Source organism: Solenopsis invicta, chromosome 1, assembly GCF_016802725.1.
Source record: "Solenopsis invicta isolate M01_SB chromosome 1, UNIL_Sinv_3.0, whole genome shotgun sequence".
NCBI lineage: Eukaryota > Metazoa > Arthropoda > Insecta > Hymenoptera > Formicidae > Solenopsis > Solenopsis invicta.
In genome coordinates, this window is record NC_052664.1 from 25100845 (window position 1) to 25117364 (window position 16520).

The 16520-nt window shown below is 31.5% G+C and overlaps 2 protein-coding genes across 4 annotated transcripts; one reads left to right on the plus strand and one right to left on the minus strand.

Annotated features, from left to right (window-relative positions):
• Nucleotides 1-5129: 5129 nt before the first annotated feature.
• On the plus strand, nucleotides 5130-11145 carry LOC105202058 (uracil phosphoribosyltransferase homolog). Its single transcript, XM_011170432.3, has 7 exons — nucleotides 5130-5751; nucleotides 6172-6214; nucleotides 6447-6596; nucleotides 6677-6821; nucleotides 6901-7031; nucleotides 7133-7196; nucleotides 10486-11145. The coding sequence occupies exons 1-7, from the start codon at nucleotides 5624-5626 to the stop codon at nucleotides 10536-10538; spliced, it is 714 nt and encodes a 237-aa protein (XP_011168734.1). The 5' UTR covers nucleotides 5130-5623; the 3' UTR covers nucleotides 10539-11145.
• LOC105202048 (SH3 domain-binding glutamic acid-rich protein homolog) lies at nucleotides 10947-15923 on the minus strand. Of its 3 annotated transcripts, XR_005574505.1 has the most exons (6): nucleotides 15549-15593; nucleotides 14514-14696; nucleotides 14216-14353; nucleotides 13083-13120; nucleotides 12699-12973; nucleotides 10947-12597 (listed from the first exon to the last, which is right to left on the minus strand). XR_005574505.1 is itself a non-coding variant. In XM_011170415.3 (5 exons), the coding sequence occupies exons 1-5, from the start codon at nucleotides 15591-15593 to the stop codon at nucleotides 12814-12816; spliced, it is 564 nt and encodes a 187-aa protein (XP_011168717.1). In that variant the 5' UTR covers nucleotides 15594-15923; the 3' UTR covers nucleotides 10947-12813. The 3 variants fall into 3 exon arrangements, 2 of the variants coding, with proteins under 2 accessions (XP_011168717.1, XP_039303979.1); XM_011170415.3 differs by having other exon boundaries at nucleotides 10947-12973; nucleotides 15549-15923; XM_039448045.1 differs by lacking the exon at nucleotides 15549-15593 and adding an exon at nucleotides 15209-15498 and having other exon boundaries at nucleotides 10947-12973.
• Nucleotides 15924-16520: the final 597 nt, after the last annotated feature.

Here is a 16520-nt window from a genome sequence, read left to right on the forward strand (position 1 = left end):
TTCTAATGCAAGACAAAAATTCATTCTGTTTTATTTTTTATATTATAGCTGTAATGAGGAAACAGTGACTTTAACAATTATAAAATTTTATGCTAATATCGGCGAAAGGATATTGATATTGTAAAAAAATTGTAAAGTTATAAAATTATTAAAATTAGTATATTTGCCAATCACGCAATTATTATTTTTATTATAACATTCTCAAATATGATACGGGCTATCAATCAATACTAATATTTGAGACGAAATATGACTTGAAATTTATATATACACTGGTTGTATACATATACGTAGACAAATAAAAGAATAGACAATTAATAAATTTTTATTTATCTTTAAACTTTGCTGAATCTACATTTACAATATAGCACCAAAACTATTTTTCAATATATTTTTCTTGAGTATGGAATACAAAATGTTTTTCAAAAAAAATATTAAGAATATGGTGCGTTGACTAAGAATCAGTATGATTCTTTTACTAAGTCAAAGAATAAGATTTATTTTTTGAAAGAAATGTATTCTAAATGTTGCTTGAAAGATGCAGCTATAAACTTGCGCAAAAAACAAACGAATTGATCTCTGTCGTTCGTACTTTAATGAGACTGTCGTATATATTAGCGAATTGTTCTTTGTACAATTGCTTAATCTTTTTTATTTGTTGTCTACGTTCTGTGAAAAAGCATATGAAGGACATCCCAGGACACTTAAAAAAAATGCTACTGATCCGCGTAATACTTAATATAAAAAATAATTTATAAGAACCGTCTTCCCCACATTTCTATCAATTCTAATAGAAAGTAACTTACCCTCCCACAATGTATATGCGCACACATATCATTCGTGTAACTACTGAATAATTTTCATAAAAGTTCACTGTGTAAACATGTGTAACATTGAAGTCGTTGATAATCTGTACATCTCATTGTGCACAATAATAGTGATAATGTATCAGAAAATATTAGCCAGTATTTTGAATGATTCTTTGAATGGCATTGAATGAATATATACTGAATTTGTATTAAAATATTTCGGATGTTTAGTTCGATCATACTTTTAAAGATGCAACGAAAGTAAACGCGCTGTAAATATAAAGAGAAAGAATCATATTTTGTTGTGACGAGTGTGTGTGTGCAGAACGCGCGAAGAAAGTAGGAAGCAGGGAAAAAAGAGGGCAAAAGAGAATGAAGGGGAATATGCGAGTACGATAGTATACTTGTAATAAAGCATATAAAAGTCGACTTAAGCGAAATAATATGAAAGTAGAATTAATTACGAGAAGATAAATATTTGCCTGTTAAAAAATGACTATTCTATGTTTATGTTTGATAAAATGCTATTTCTACATATTTGAATGAGATACTTCTGCTGTAGCTCAGTGATATAATTGTCTTTATTTGTGCGCGTGTGCATGTGTACGTGTGCGTGTATGTGCGTGTGTATGAATACGCGGTGAAGAAAATTTTGCTTAATTTCTCGTGTGCAAGAGAAGCTTAGCTGTAGAGACACTCTTAACCGATACCACAATTCAGTTTCATTCTTTCTTAAACTGTCAAGAGCAAAAAGCTATTCAAGCTACAGTCTTCCGTTCCAATAGTATGATACAATATAATTGCGAATTACGAATTGTTCGCGTTCTCGTTATGGCACGTTGCAAAGATTTGACAAAAATGTCTTTTCGCCAATCATGACAATATTCGGAGGAAGCTGTGTAAAATCGGATTATCCGATTACGATACATGAAGAGCTTAAATACGACCGATTGCACACAATGCCAATTATATAGATATAAATATGAATATATATTTATATTTATATACACGTTATATAATTTACATGAATATAAATATATATTTTATATTTATAAATATATATTTATATTTATCTACACGTTATATAATTTATATGAATATAAATATACATTTTTATATTCATATATATATATATATATATATACACAGTTGTGTGTAAGAGAGAAGTTTGTAAGTATAACACCGGACGCAAGGGCCAAACATCAGTGTAATATTAAACAGATCGTATCCTAGGGATAATATTATGGATACTCAGCACGTATAGTATTTCTTTCTTCTTGATATATGTATATTATTAAATACAGTAAGAGACAAATTTTATGGAGAGACGATACCGAGAGAGTTTTATCCATCCATCAACTAGCTCAGCAGTTCCGAAAGTTGCACATTTTTATTTGTTTCAATCTTGTAAAAAAAAAACTTCGCGGCCGAACGTTTGTACGTAAATGATGTTAATTACGTTAAGACGATGATCTCAATTACGCGAAGCCACGTTCGGCATTAACGATTTTAAACGCTGCTGATCTAGTTGAGCCTCGCAAGAGAAGATAAAAAAAGAAAGAAAAGGTAGAAAAAAAAAGACAAGAAGCGCCCGCGACGTATGTTAGTGCTGAGAATATTTCGTTCCCGACTTAGGAGAGAATAGCTATTCACGCAGACACGATTAGTTTTATACATACGAATCCACGAATTATCAGTTCGAAATAAAAGAAAAATTTTTTATAAAATAATGACATTTATGTTCATTTGATTGGATTGTTCTCAATGTCAAGATTTTCATCCCCCCCCCCCATCATTGTGGTAATTTCCCTTACAGCACAGAATAGAAAAAAATATTGCAAAATATTGCTACAGTTTTAACATAAAATATCCACTTCAGAAATATTGATACGTAATGTTGCAGCAACGTTAATACAATATTATTATGTTGCTGCAACGTTACATTAAGAGAAAAAATTACTAAATTTTAATAAATATTAACTTGAATAGTTGCAATAAAATGTTTATTAAATGTAAATAAATATTTACATTTAGTACAAGCATCACTAATTTTACTATTACTTTTTTTATTCAGTAAATATTTCATGTACTATAAATAAAAATTGCATTGTAACTATTCAATCAAATATTTATTAAAATTTAGTAATTTTTCCTCTCGGTATATCAATATTTTTAAAGTGGACATTTCATCATTGTTGCAGTGTTGCTGAAATTTAGCAATATTTTGAAATGCTTTTTCTATGCTGTGCTGTATGTTTTCCTTTTATCTTAATTAGTTTCATAGATATAAGATTTATTACGCTGCTCATTGAGCCAGATATAGAATTACCAACGGTGATAGATGAAAATAACGTTCAGCGCTTAGAACGATTTGCTGTACATATTGAGGTGGACTTGTACAAATCGCGCCTTCGTTTGAAAATGCGGCACGGTAAAAATGGCGTAGTTAAAATGGCGCGAAAAGGATCTCGATCGTGCGCATGGAATTGGCTTGCCGATATCGAGGCCGTTACGTTGAAGAGTTTGTTGATACGACACATTAGATACATTAAAACGCGAGCGTCTCTGGTACTCGATTTTTACTTGCCGACTTTATTTTCGGACGGCAACAATCGTGAGAAGTACAGAAAATTGTCGAACCCATCGAGGCGCATTTTAACCGTCCGCCGCGCCAGTAGAAGCGACCGAAATGATACTCAAATTGAAGTGATCCAAAGCGATGCGTAGAACCGATCGTTCGCAAGGATCGCAAATCGGCGTGAATAATTGCAGAATCGGGTACTCACGCATACCTGGCTGACGATCGTGTAGCTAATGCGTCTCGGCGAAAAACTGACACCGGGAATGAATCCGCGAGACTGCTCCGGGCACTCCGGGTAGAAGCAGCTTGCCGGCACGTCGGAATTGTGATAATGACGATTACATCGAGATACTCGAGCACGTTAACAACAAACACTGGACATTCTGAGAGCACTCGCGACAATTCTTCGTACGCAAACGAAAATTATGATAGCAAGAACGGTTATTTGAACGCGAGCACCTCCGATCGTCGCGACGCGAGCTCCGTGACTACTCCACAAGCCGAGATCTATCGAAGAGCGTTATTGCGATTCTCGAAGTGCCGGCGCTATCGATCGATGTGGCGCGAAGTTTGCACGGTAATCGCTCAATAGAAAAATTTCACGTTCGAAATATTTAAAATAAAGTACTTGAGCCGAATAAGGCCCACGATTAATTAATTGTAAACTTTTTATTTATGAAAATATCAAAATAAATAAACAAGGAAAGACCCCCAACTTGGAAATTCAAAAAATTATGAAAATTGGCAGTACATGAACATATGAAATAACAAAGAACTTTTTTTTATATAAAAATGTATTATTTTTTTTATAATTCTTTTTATAAATAACTTTTTAATTTAGAAAAAAAGTTAATAAATTAAAGTTTATATTTTTAAAATAACTATAATTATTAAAGTTATTTAAAATTAAGATAAATTAAAAATTAAAATTTTCTTCATTTTATTATTTAATTAGATTATAGATAGACACCTAATCCTCTTAATAATATTAAATATTAACATTAACAAAATTAGAAAAGCAACTCATCACATAACTTTAATTTAGCCAATTGGCGACGTCATAGACCTTAGTCTATGATCGAAATCGAGCGCGCGTATGTACACGGATGTCAACTTTAAATCGTTCTTAATCGCTTTCATGCGACCGATTCGTTCGTCTCGTCGCATTGTACCAACGATCATTTACGTGAACGCAATGGGAACGAGGTGCGAATACCGAATACAAGTACAAATTCACTCACCGATCGTCGCTGGTCGCACCGTCCAGCTCCGTCTCGGCCACAGCTGTCGAACATTCGAGATCCAAGACCCTCCTCACAACGATTCATCTTGATTCGTACTTGGCTCTTCGTTTTTGGTACTCTCGAAACACTTCTGATACTCACACGCGTGTGAAACTCGGGATACGAGGCAACGGAGAAGATGCAAAACACGATTAAACGCAACACGACTTCGCATATCACGCATCGTATCCGACTGACGACGGACGTTGACACGTCCGATTGACACGAACGCCCGATATTTCACTTCACTTTCGACACTACGGCACTCTCGAAATACTCGCTCGCATCAAAAACTCGGGACAACGAGGATGCGAGTTGAACGCATAGAGACATCGCGCCGTCCTACCTGACCGACTGCGACCGACCACCGTTGCCGTACTGCGTAGCGGTGTGGGCCGCGCGGGCCGCGCCTGCGCGCTTGCGCCGCCTACGCCGCTAATACGCAGTACTCCGCAATGGTCAACGGTCGACCACCAGTCGGAATGGTCGGAAGGTCAGGCGGGACGGCGACGTGTTGAGGCGCATTTCAACTCGCATCCTTATCGTCCCGTACGAGTTTTTGATGCGAGTGAGTGTTTCGAGAATAGCGTGAAGTGTCGAAAGTGAAGTGAAATGCAACGAAGCTGTACGCAGTTTGAAGCGTTTGAAGTGACAGCTAAGAGCCGAATGATTCCGAACAATTTCGAATCAAACCGATGTGGCTGGTAGTTCCCCCTTACCGCTAATCTCAGCGCCCTCCTTGTCTTATCTAACGGTATAAGCCGTCTACCTTTAGTCTATGGACGATGTAGGCACACCGGGTACACAGGTGCTACTCGTTTACTGTTCATTTTCAACGCAGCCACGCAGACGACTTGCACACAATGGCGAAATAACCCGGGTTAATTGTATCTCTCCGTCGTTATCGTTTTGTCAGTACTATCGGTGATACGTGGTGTAACACATTCATCATGGGAAGCACGGATACTACGGCGAAGTTGATGAACGACAACCACGAGATCGACGAGTATGGAACTAACCTAAAGATTCTACCCTGCAACAACCAGGTGAAAGAGTTGCAAACCATTTTGCGGGACAAGTAAGTATTATTCTTTGCATTGAGTAAGCTTGCATTAAATTATTGTCATAAGTAAATACATTTTATCTATAGATAAATAGGTATATTCTATTTTTAATTTTCTGTGGTTGAATTTCTATATAACTTATGATGACCACAATAAGGCTGGCATTACATTTAACAACAAATTTTTTACTTGTTGATTGTAGAGAAATTCTCGAGTCTCTAGGCATTTTCTATCCTGCAGCTAATCAACACTAAAAAAATTTGTCGTACGATACATGTAGCATCCTTGTTGTAAATATCAGATTTATTTATATGCATATATACACATATATACATTACAATATATTTATTTAGATTTAATAATAAAATGTTAAATTTTTGTGTAAATTGATTATTGTAAAACTATGCTGTTTATTGATAAACTTTGTTTTATAGGAATACTACGAGGAGTGATTTCAAGTTCTACGCTGACCGTTTGGTAAGACATGTTTGCGATTTTATAATATCACTTACAATAAAAGCAAACATTGAGTTGTGCATTAATTTCAAATTATTATAGCATACGTATGATGCATTGTACCCTCTGAATTTTGCTTTAGTTTACTAATTAGCTGTAGATATTAAAAAAAGTACATTGTGATTGTTAAAATGTCACTAAGTTTTGTTTATGAAGAAGGAAAGCTGTTACAATTTTATTCAAAATGTTTTAGATCAGGCTAGTTATTGAAGAGAGTTTAAACCAATTGCCTTTTACAAAATGTGTGGTGACAACTCCAACCGGTGCCAAATACAAAGGTTTAAAGTATCAGAAGGGAAATTGTGGTGTATCTATAGTAAGAAGCGGAGAAGCTATGGAACAGGTACAATTTTGACTAATTCTAAACGTGCAAAGAAATAATATTTCTTCCAATTGTTAACTTACAGAATCATATTTTTATAGGGTTTAAGAGATTGTTGTCGCAGTATCAGAATTGGTAAGATATTGGTAGAAAGTGATATGGACACACATGAAGCTAGAGTAGTTTATGCTAAATTCCCGGATGATATATCTGAGAGGAAAGTCTTGTTGATGTATCCAATAATGAGTAAGTATTTTAATAATTGAGGGTATATTTGGCACTGAGTTGAAAAATTGTAATTTATTGTATATTTATTACACATTAGGTACAGGAAATACTGTCATAAAAGCTATAGCTGTGCTAAAAGAACACAATGTACTTGAAGAAAATATTATCCTGTCAAATTTGTTTTGTACACCGATTGCAGCCAAATCTCTAGTCACTGCCTTTCCTAAGGTGATTTCTCTTATTTGCATTTGCATGAATTTATGTTAAAATATTTATTTGATAATTCTAAATCTATTTAATTTTTTAAAGTCAAATTCTATTTTTTACAGATGAAGATCTTAACGTCAGAGATCCATACTGTTGCGCCAAATCATTTTGGACAAAAATATTTTGGTACGGATTAATTATATTTCATTATTGCATATTCTGTTAAGAAACAATATGCATAATAAAACCAAGGAAAATCAATTAAGAATGATTACATGCTAAAAATAAATATTAATCTAATTATTAATTAAAAAATTGATTACAACTTTTAATAGTAATCTATAATATAAAAACTATATGTACAATATTAAATGTTTTCACATTTTCTCTATAAAATTTAATATATTACTTTTTTCTATATTTTTTAAATTAATATTTGATTTAATATTTTAAATATCAAAATATTTTTGTAATTGTTTTATTTATAAATTTTGTATTTAAAAAATTTAAATATTTTGTCGTTAGTTTTGAACATTACAATACAGGATTTTTACTCAAGATTGATTATATTATATTCCGATATATTTATATCTTTGATAATCTTATGATTTATGAAGACGCTATAAAAAGATTTGTTATAGAAATACTGGAAAGTATCATACATAAAATTTTACATTTTGTTACAACTTTATTGAATTATAAATTTGTTTTAAAGTCTAGATTTATTAGCTGTAAGCATTCTTTTGATTTTCTCTATATACAATAAGACTGTAAGTAATACATTTGTTTTAAATGTACTTTGAATCGCTCGAATACCAATGAAGTAATTTGATATTTTTACAATGACGTCATGTTTTTAACAATTTGTAGAAATTAGACAAGATAACTTTTCATCAATTTTTTCTGATCCTCTTATGGTCATAATAGATACTGCATTATCAGTTTTATATATGTTATACTTAATGTCAAGTATTTGCATAAAATATCTCACATTAAGATAAGCTAAGTCATATGCGATAATACCTGTTCAGGCATTGCATATATACATCCATATATGTCTCTTAAATACAGTTTTGTAGGCTTACTGTCCCAGACAAAGCAAACAATTTGATAGATGGATAGTTAAGAGCTTGACATTACAAACAGTTATTTTCAAAATTGTTTTCTTCTTATTTCGTAAAAGAGATTTTTTCATTGAACTTAAAAGGGTGAAAATCTTAACTGACATTTAATTTTAAAGTTTAGTAATGTCAGGTTTTCTGTGTACACAGAATGTAATATGTGTACAATATTTGTATATGAACAAGAGAAGTTACGAATAATTATAGCATATGTTAATATTAAAATATATACATATAGAAAATATTTTTAAATTAAATTACACTTTTATTTTTTTTTATTTTTAATCAGATCTGGTTTATAAATATTATTATGCTACATCTGTATGCAATTATTTTGAGGCATATACATTTTTTTTGAAATTAGATTAATTTACATTGATAAATCTTGAGTCAAATGATATACACTAAGCATATTACTTTATCGCATTCTTAACAGTATATGCATAATCGAGTATTCATTTTACAGTATGTAATTAAGTTAAAATAACATTAAAAGTTATTTCACAATTTGACTTAAGCATTGTCGAAAAGAAAGAATACCTCATTATATGTTATACAATATCTTAAAAGAATATATTATACATAATTATTTTTGCTACATATAGCTTAAAGATATGTGAAAAATCGATCTGTTTGCATAATACAAATGTCTAGTAAGCATAATTTGTTTTGTTATAATGTATAATAGCCTTGAACATATAACATTGTAACATGAGAACATAATTATATTTATGTATGTGTTGAAACTTATGGGAAAAACGCGATACATAATGAGAAGATTTATACAATCCAAGTCGTTTACACGTCTTGAAGATCCAGTAATATTGATTCACTCTTGATGCATTTTATACGTAATTTTAATGAAATATGTACTTGTATACATTATGTGTTGATACAATTATATACGTACTATACGTATACTTCTTAACATGTTTTAGTCGGACTGGGTACAAACTTTGTTTACAATAGTTATACACGGACAAGATTTTTAACACATTTTGTTAAATATAAAGAGAATTAAATATAACGCACCGCATAATTTATTTACCTACTTAATAGCATACAAATATATTGATGCAAAGAGATAGTCATATGTTAATGTCAGTTCATTAATGTCAGTTGAGAGCAAAGATAATATATGTACAACAGGGGTATACATTGGGAATTAATTTATGTACAACATACACACTCAGTCAAAATATACTTTATGCTCAATAATTAAAAACGTGAAAGAAGTACCATATACAACTGTATAAATTTTTGCTAACAGTAAAGGTATGTTTAGTTATATAATATTGAGCCATGCAGCTTTTACATGTAGCAAGTTTCAAACAGAAATATAAAAAAAATATTTTGTGTAATTTTCTATTAGGTAATTGTCATGTATTTGTTTAAACTATTAAAAGATATAAAATTTTTAAACCATCTTAGAAAAATTTAGATTCAGTAAAAAACACCCACAAATTTGTTTAAAAAAAATTTAAATTACCTATAGCATTCTTATTAACTATTTGCCTTACAACGTGCCTGTGAAAAAGCTGCATTCAACAATTACAGCAATACCAGTAAGACCAATAATTTATATGATGTAAATTCCTGTTATTGAACACGAGATTTGAATTATATATGATTGTTCATAGATTTATTTACATTGGTAATTGTTTAACATCTTTCGCATCAACAAGTTTGTTTAATGCAAATTGTATGCGTAATATTGATAAATACAGATTTATGTGCACAATGATTATTAATTAAATAATACGACAAATACTATTCGTAAAATAAATATAATTATGAAACTGGACTAACGTTTTATTTTTGTGTATTTTTTATATTTTAATATGTATTTGAAGAAATTTAAATATTATCATATTAGAACATAATTATTTATTATATTGATTCTCTTTATCAATATATTAAATTAATAATAAATACTAATTTTGTGATTCATTAAATTTCTTTACTATATATTTTTTGCTAATCTTTCCAATCACAATTAGAAAATTTATTTCATTGTATTATTAATAATGAAATTTTTCATTAAAAAAAAAACAACTTTAGATTTATTGAAGAAATGTATTTATAAAAAATTCAATTTTTCCGAAATATCTTCTATATTTCATTTTTTTATAATAAAAATTTTTATACATTATACTATTGAGAATAATATCAAGTGAATTTATGTATATGATGAACGATACTTCATATATTTTATTACTGACAAAAATATACTTTAAAGATTTTTAACAAATATCTCGAAGTTTTCTTTATGGTTTTTTTTTTAGATATAAATATTTTTACATATACTTATTCCAAACGTGTATTATAAAAATATTGATAATTATTGGTTTCAGGCTGTTCTCGTGTTGTAACGGAGACACCAAATATACAAGAGAAAGATAATTGAGGATGTAGTATCATTAAACCTCAATTGAATTGATCAAATAACAAATTTATCTATAATAAAATGAATGTTATAACAACTTGTACAGAATAATCTGATTATGCACTATTTTTTACTTGAGAAAGGGTAAAGAATATTTTTAGATATTGTATACATCAAGAAGTATATTTTACGCGTAGTTAGTTTTTATATCGCTTTTAAAAGAAATTCAGTATATACTCTGCTTTAAACTTGTTATAGATTTATATCCATATATTTGAGTTTCTATCATGTATACTTACCTTATTTAATAGAAAACAGAGTTAAGCAAAATCTCAAAATATATTGTTATGTTATAGATCATATAATATTTAAAGTTTGATACAATATGTTAGAAATAAATTCTGAGGATATATAAACGGAATCTTAAACTTGAATCATTGTATTTATTAGTAAATTCTTGTATGCATGTAACAATGATCGCTGTTGATCCATATATATATATAATACATATATATATGTATATACATGTACGTGTGTCTGCTTGTGTGTGTATAATGAATATTATTTTTGTAAATATGGCTATATCTAAAGATTATATATCTTCAATATATGTTAAAATTTATTTTAACATTAATATTCAATCTTTATTGTTACCGTTCCCTCCCCCGCATCTTTGTAAGAAGAAAAACGTCAACATGAATAAAACTTTGCCATTGCTCTCTTTGATTGTAGCAGTAAATTATATGTAATATGAGCGATATAATATTTAATGAGCGATAATAATATATTCAATGCATCATATTGAAGAATAGAATTATAATAGCAAAAATAACTTTTTATTTCATTTATTTATTTATTTATAACAAAGCAACTTGTAGCAAATACTGGGTAAAGCTTAATTTTTTATGATGGAAGTATTGTTTGGAACGATGGATAAGCAATAAAAGATTTATGCAAGATATTAATCTTGCTGAGCATATTAGAATAAAATATCATGACTAAAAAATAATAAAAGAAATAATACAATAATTTATATAGGCCTTCTGATTGATACAACTGCCACTATTTAGATTACTAATTTGAATATCTGAATTGTATACACCAAGTTTCTTTTTTGAATTTATACTCTACCACTTTGTACAACATTAAATATCTTTCATATTATATATATTAAAAAAATTTAATTTGTTTCAATAGTAGCAGTTGTTAACAATTCTCTCTCACTTTTGTTTTGAACTTTTAATATTATTACAATATAATTTACAAGCATTGTGTAAATCAATTTTTTCTGTTTTAAAAAATAACTTTTTAAAAAAACTGAATCGTCGAATATAGATACAAAGATTCTAACGGCCGAATAGACTGTTGAATAAGTATGAGTCATATACACACATATCAATGAAATCATGTCACGCCAATATGAGTCATATGCACCAGCGTAATTTTGTCCTGAGTAGAAAATGGAAGTTCATGCTATGAAAAAGATTTATAATTCAGTTATAAAAATCTAAAAATCTCTCCTTTTATTCTGCTCCTTCTAATAACTAGTTCTAATCAATATACAATTAAGCTTAAGAAATCAATGATTTCTTAAAGCATATTTGGAAAGACTGGTTATCTTAACACAAAAAATAAAGTGACCAAATAAAATTTTTTTATAACAAGCCGAACTTATCTTTAATACTGTTGTGTTCAATTAAAAGTATAATACGAATATCAAATTTTTTTCTGTAACACATTAATTATATCTAAAAATTAAAAAAAAAGTTCAATTCTATATATTTATCTATGTACCTGTCCTCGTATATCTCAAATGATACTGTGTATATGTGTTGCTATAGTCTACATTTATTTTTGTACGCTTTGCACGCGGCAACAAAATGACGAGAAAGTTGCACATGTAAAAGAAAAATATATACTTCAATCGGATGTGCTATAATGTATCAGGTATGGTGCGGTGCGAAACAATGCAAAAATAATAAACAAACGTGAGGATGTACATAAAGATAGCGATATAAAGAAATTGTCTCATATCACTTAATCAGACCTGTTGCAAAACATTCTGTGAAGACGCGTTGATCTAAAAATACAAAGTATATTCTATAAAAGAATGTCCCATGCGTCATTTATACTGATCACTCAACAGACTTTCTGCAATGCAGAATATTATCTTGGCAGTACCTTCATTCAGCCTTAGTAATGTAATAAACGTAGCTTTGCAAAATACGTTTGTGGGTGGAAAAGGAAGGATGTCATTGTGTGGAATATCCCAACTTTACATGGGTATATCTCGTATCTATTCCTCTTTTTCTTGATCGTCGGACTTCTCTTCATTTTTATCGCCATTATCTTCTCCTTCATCGCTAGCGATAACTTTTGCCGCGCTATCTACTTCGGTTGGTTTAGAGTCATCTAACGCTTTAGTCTCGCGTTCTGGAGTTGTCCTTTCTGGTAAACTAAGCAAACAATTATAAATTAATTATTCAATATCTAATCAAAGTATAATTTATATATGTATTCTTAATATATTTCCATATTAATTCGTTTATATGTTATGACAATTACCTGTCGGAAAGTATACTTGCTTCTTTGTCTGCGGAAGGCTGAAAGAAACAGATTGTAAATGTATAATCACGAAGCTAATTATCTGAACACAGAATATTGGAAGTTTATTTTATGCTACATGTTCATCAAATATATATTTTTAGAGAAAATCGAGTAGAAGTGAAAATCCTTGTCAGTTATAAATTTCTATCAAAAACATACTTGTGTTTGAACTGAAAAGATTCACTGGTCTCTTAATAAATAAAAATAGGTAAAAAAAATGTATTTAAATAAAATTGTTACAAAGTGCCAATTCTACTTTATTTTTTATTTTTTACTCAAGTCTGAAAATGTGTGTAAAACATGAAATTGTAGAGAAATAATATTATATAAATAAGATAATCTTATATATAGTAATGAAATTAATTGTCTAGACACAGAGTATTACAAATTTATTTTATGCCATAATCAAAAGCATACTTTAGCTGAAAATATATCACTGGTAAGGTGTTTCACTTCCAATTAAATTTTCTCTAAAAAATTATAATATTTATAACATAAAATATTCCCAACATCCTATCCCCAGACAATTAGTTTCATGAATGTTACATTGGAATATAAATTTAGTTATCAAATTAATAGAGTTAAACAGAAACAAGTAAAATAATTTTTAAAATTTTATATGTAGTTAATGCTCTTAATAAAAGAAAAACATGTAGTTGTTTTGAATTCGTAGCATTATATGTTAGTTTCTTTTAAAAGCATATGTAAACAAGTAAATATAAAAATGATTTGTCACATGTCGTACACATATTGCACAATAACTATAGATTTCCATTTCTATTTTGGCACATTAGAATTCTTTTTCATATAGAAGCGATATATATAATGTGAAAACAAATTGAGACAAAGCTTTTTTTGTTATAAGTTCTACTAAACACTGGGCTCTTTGTTTTCTGTGCTTTTTATTTTTTTTTTTTTTTTTTGTGTACTATTCAACAACTATTCAACAACTTTTGAAATTCATTGACTTTTATCTCGTTAATTTCGATAAAACAATATGCAAAGAAGTAAAAAACAAAAAAACAGGAAGCAGCAAAGAGTACATTGTAGATTAGCTTTTAAGTTGAAGATTAAAAAAAGCACAGTAATACCTCTCGACTTGAAGTATTTCCATTCTCTTGAATCGATTTTGAATCCAGAGTGATTTCCGCAGTACTGACCGCCGGCGTTACTTTCAAAAACTTTTCGAGTTCGTCCATTTCGTTTGATAAATCAAAATCCTCATAATCCTGTAAAAAATTAACAGTTTGCATTGTTTAGAAAAAGTGTGATATTTTCTAAACAATCATCTTCTAATACTTGTTACATAGATACATTTTTTAAATTAATTACACTCTATATCTGTTAAAGACAACAGAAATGTAAATGGCACGAAAACAAGATAATTACACCGCAATAATCATCTTCGTTGAATAGCTGTGGTGGCAATGGGTACTTGTTGTTCCTAGCATTACTGTTGGCTTGCATAAATTCCTTCTCTAATTCCTTGCCTGGCTCTGTTATATCGATGACCTCATATTCTACATTTTTACTATCTAGAATCATCATCACACGTTGCTGTCTTTTCTTCACCTGAAAGATGTTTACAAATATTATTAAAACTTTTCAAACTCACCTAATTTATAAGGTGTGCAACACTACTTGAACTCGTTATAATCTCTTGTCTATTCATACATGACAAATGTTAGATAGTAGAAATAAATATTCAATATAAATTTTGTAACATGTTGCCCAGCTTAACTTCCATTAAAGGCAGAATCACATATAACATTTGGTAGAAAAATCCATAAGCAATAAAGTCTATTGATTGCAATCTATTATTTTTTTCTATCTTTATGATAGTAATATCAAATTTACATGACGTTATTTATTGGTTGCCACAAAATGTCAATAGCAATAATTGCCGCAACAATAATACAATAATATTAATATTTTCAACAAAAGTATCTTGCATTTAACAGATGAAGGGGATCAAGGCACAATCGCATATAGGAACAAGTACGTCTTATTAATGAAACGTTTCATTATTAAGCTAAAATATACGTGACAAATTTGTCGCGCTTGATTGATCCAAATAAACAGACCCCGGACATGACCCATAATAAACAGCTGGAGGACTGGCGTGACACCACTGGCGTACGCCCATCGTCGAGGAATGCGAGCAACGGAATTAACCGACGAAAAGGCGCGGTGCGCGCGATACCGCGAGTGACAGTCTCCCGATTATTAGGCTGCCCCAGGACCGCTAAGTGCGTGCCGTTCGCATTGTAACCTGATACAGCGGCGGCAGCGACGGCGACGACGACGGCAGCGGCGACGGTGACGACGACTGCCTGGCGCGCGCGGTGTCAGAGCAGGCGCCGTGGTCGAGTATCGCGACACCGGAGCCCGGCCGATCGTCGCCGAAAGCCGCTGGCAACTCACTTCCTTGTTGCCGCTGATACCCGATACGTAGATCTTGACGACCATCGCGCTGGCTGTGGCGATCACCACCGGCTGTGCTCCCTAGACTTGACGACGCACGCTCCCTCGCTGCACTGCGTCGCGCTCGCGCCGCGCTACGCCACGCTACGCTCCTCCGCTCCGCTCCGCTCCGCTCCGATTAGGCGGCGTGCCGGAACGACCGCACGCACGGGACAACGGTGGATAGCCGCGACGGCTCTGCTATTAGCCCTTCGCACGCTGACACGCGTGACGCACCCGACGATCACTGAGCGGACAGCGGACAAGGGAAGCGCGAGGGAGCCGGCGGCCGAACTCCGCGAGCTGCGCGTAGCCTGCCTGGCCCTGGCCTCTACACGTCACACGGGCCAGTTCCTCTTTTTTCCATCCCAGGGATGGAATATTCCGTCCACGGAAGCGCGCGGCTGAGCGTTTAGGGAGAAAAAGATTATGTACGCGCGTAAAATCTGAAAAAATAATTATGCTCCTTCTCGAAACGTCATCGACTCTTCCTGTTCGTCAGTCACCCCCGCGATTATGCAACGCGCATTACGTTGACGTTACGTAATCAACGTGTATTTTTGGAAATTTGTTAAAAGAAAAAAAACACGGACGATGACGTTTGTTTGGATGCATCGGGAGCTACGTGTAGCGTGGACCACTTGTATCTTGCTTAATGATCGAATTACGGAATTCAGATTTAGCATTGTTGATCGATTCATTGCTGCACACATTTAAAAATTAATTTTTTTTAAATTATTAGTCTGAGTTTAATGGAGATTACTTTTGACAAATAAAACTCTAGGAGAAAAATAGAGTTTTTTCTTGTAAGTATTCGTAATGTATTTCTATAATATACATTACAATTCAAGATACGAAGATTCTTTGTTATTTAAAAATGTGCGCTTACGATACGTTAATACGCGTTTGTGTATACGTTCCTGTGTTAGATAA

What these genes read in the sequence shown, in the direction of transcription:
- LOC105202048 (XM_011170415.3), bottom strand. Translation starts at nt 15,593, where the DNA reads ATGGTCGTCAAGATCTACGTATCGGGTATCAGCGGCAACAAGGAA. An exon ending in GAAATACTTCAAGTCGAGAG is followed by an intron (nt 13,121 to 14,215) that starts GTATTACTGTGC and finishes TGTTTCTTTCAG; the next exon opens with CCTTCCGCAGACAAAGAAGC. An exon ending in GCAAGTATACTTTCCGACAG is followed by an intron (nt 12,974 to 13,082) that starts GTAATTGTCATA and finishes TTGTTTGCTTAG; the next exon opens with TTTACCAGAAAGGACAACTC.
- LOC105202058 (XM_011170432.3), top strand. Translation starts at nt 5,624, where the DNA reads ATGGGAAGCACGGATACTACGGCGAAGTTGATGAACGACAACCACGAG. An exon ending in TAGTCACTGCCTTTCCTAAG is followed by an intron (nt 7,032 to 7,132) that starts GTGATTTCTCTT and finishes TATTTTTTACAG; the next exon opens with ATGAAGATCTTAACGTCAGA. An exon ending in TTTTGGACAAAAATATTTTG is followed by an intron (nt 7,197 to 10,485) that starts GTACGGATTAAT and finishes TATTGGTTTCAG; the next exon opens with GCTGTTCTCGTGTTGTAACG.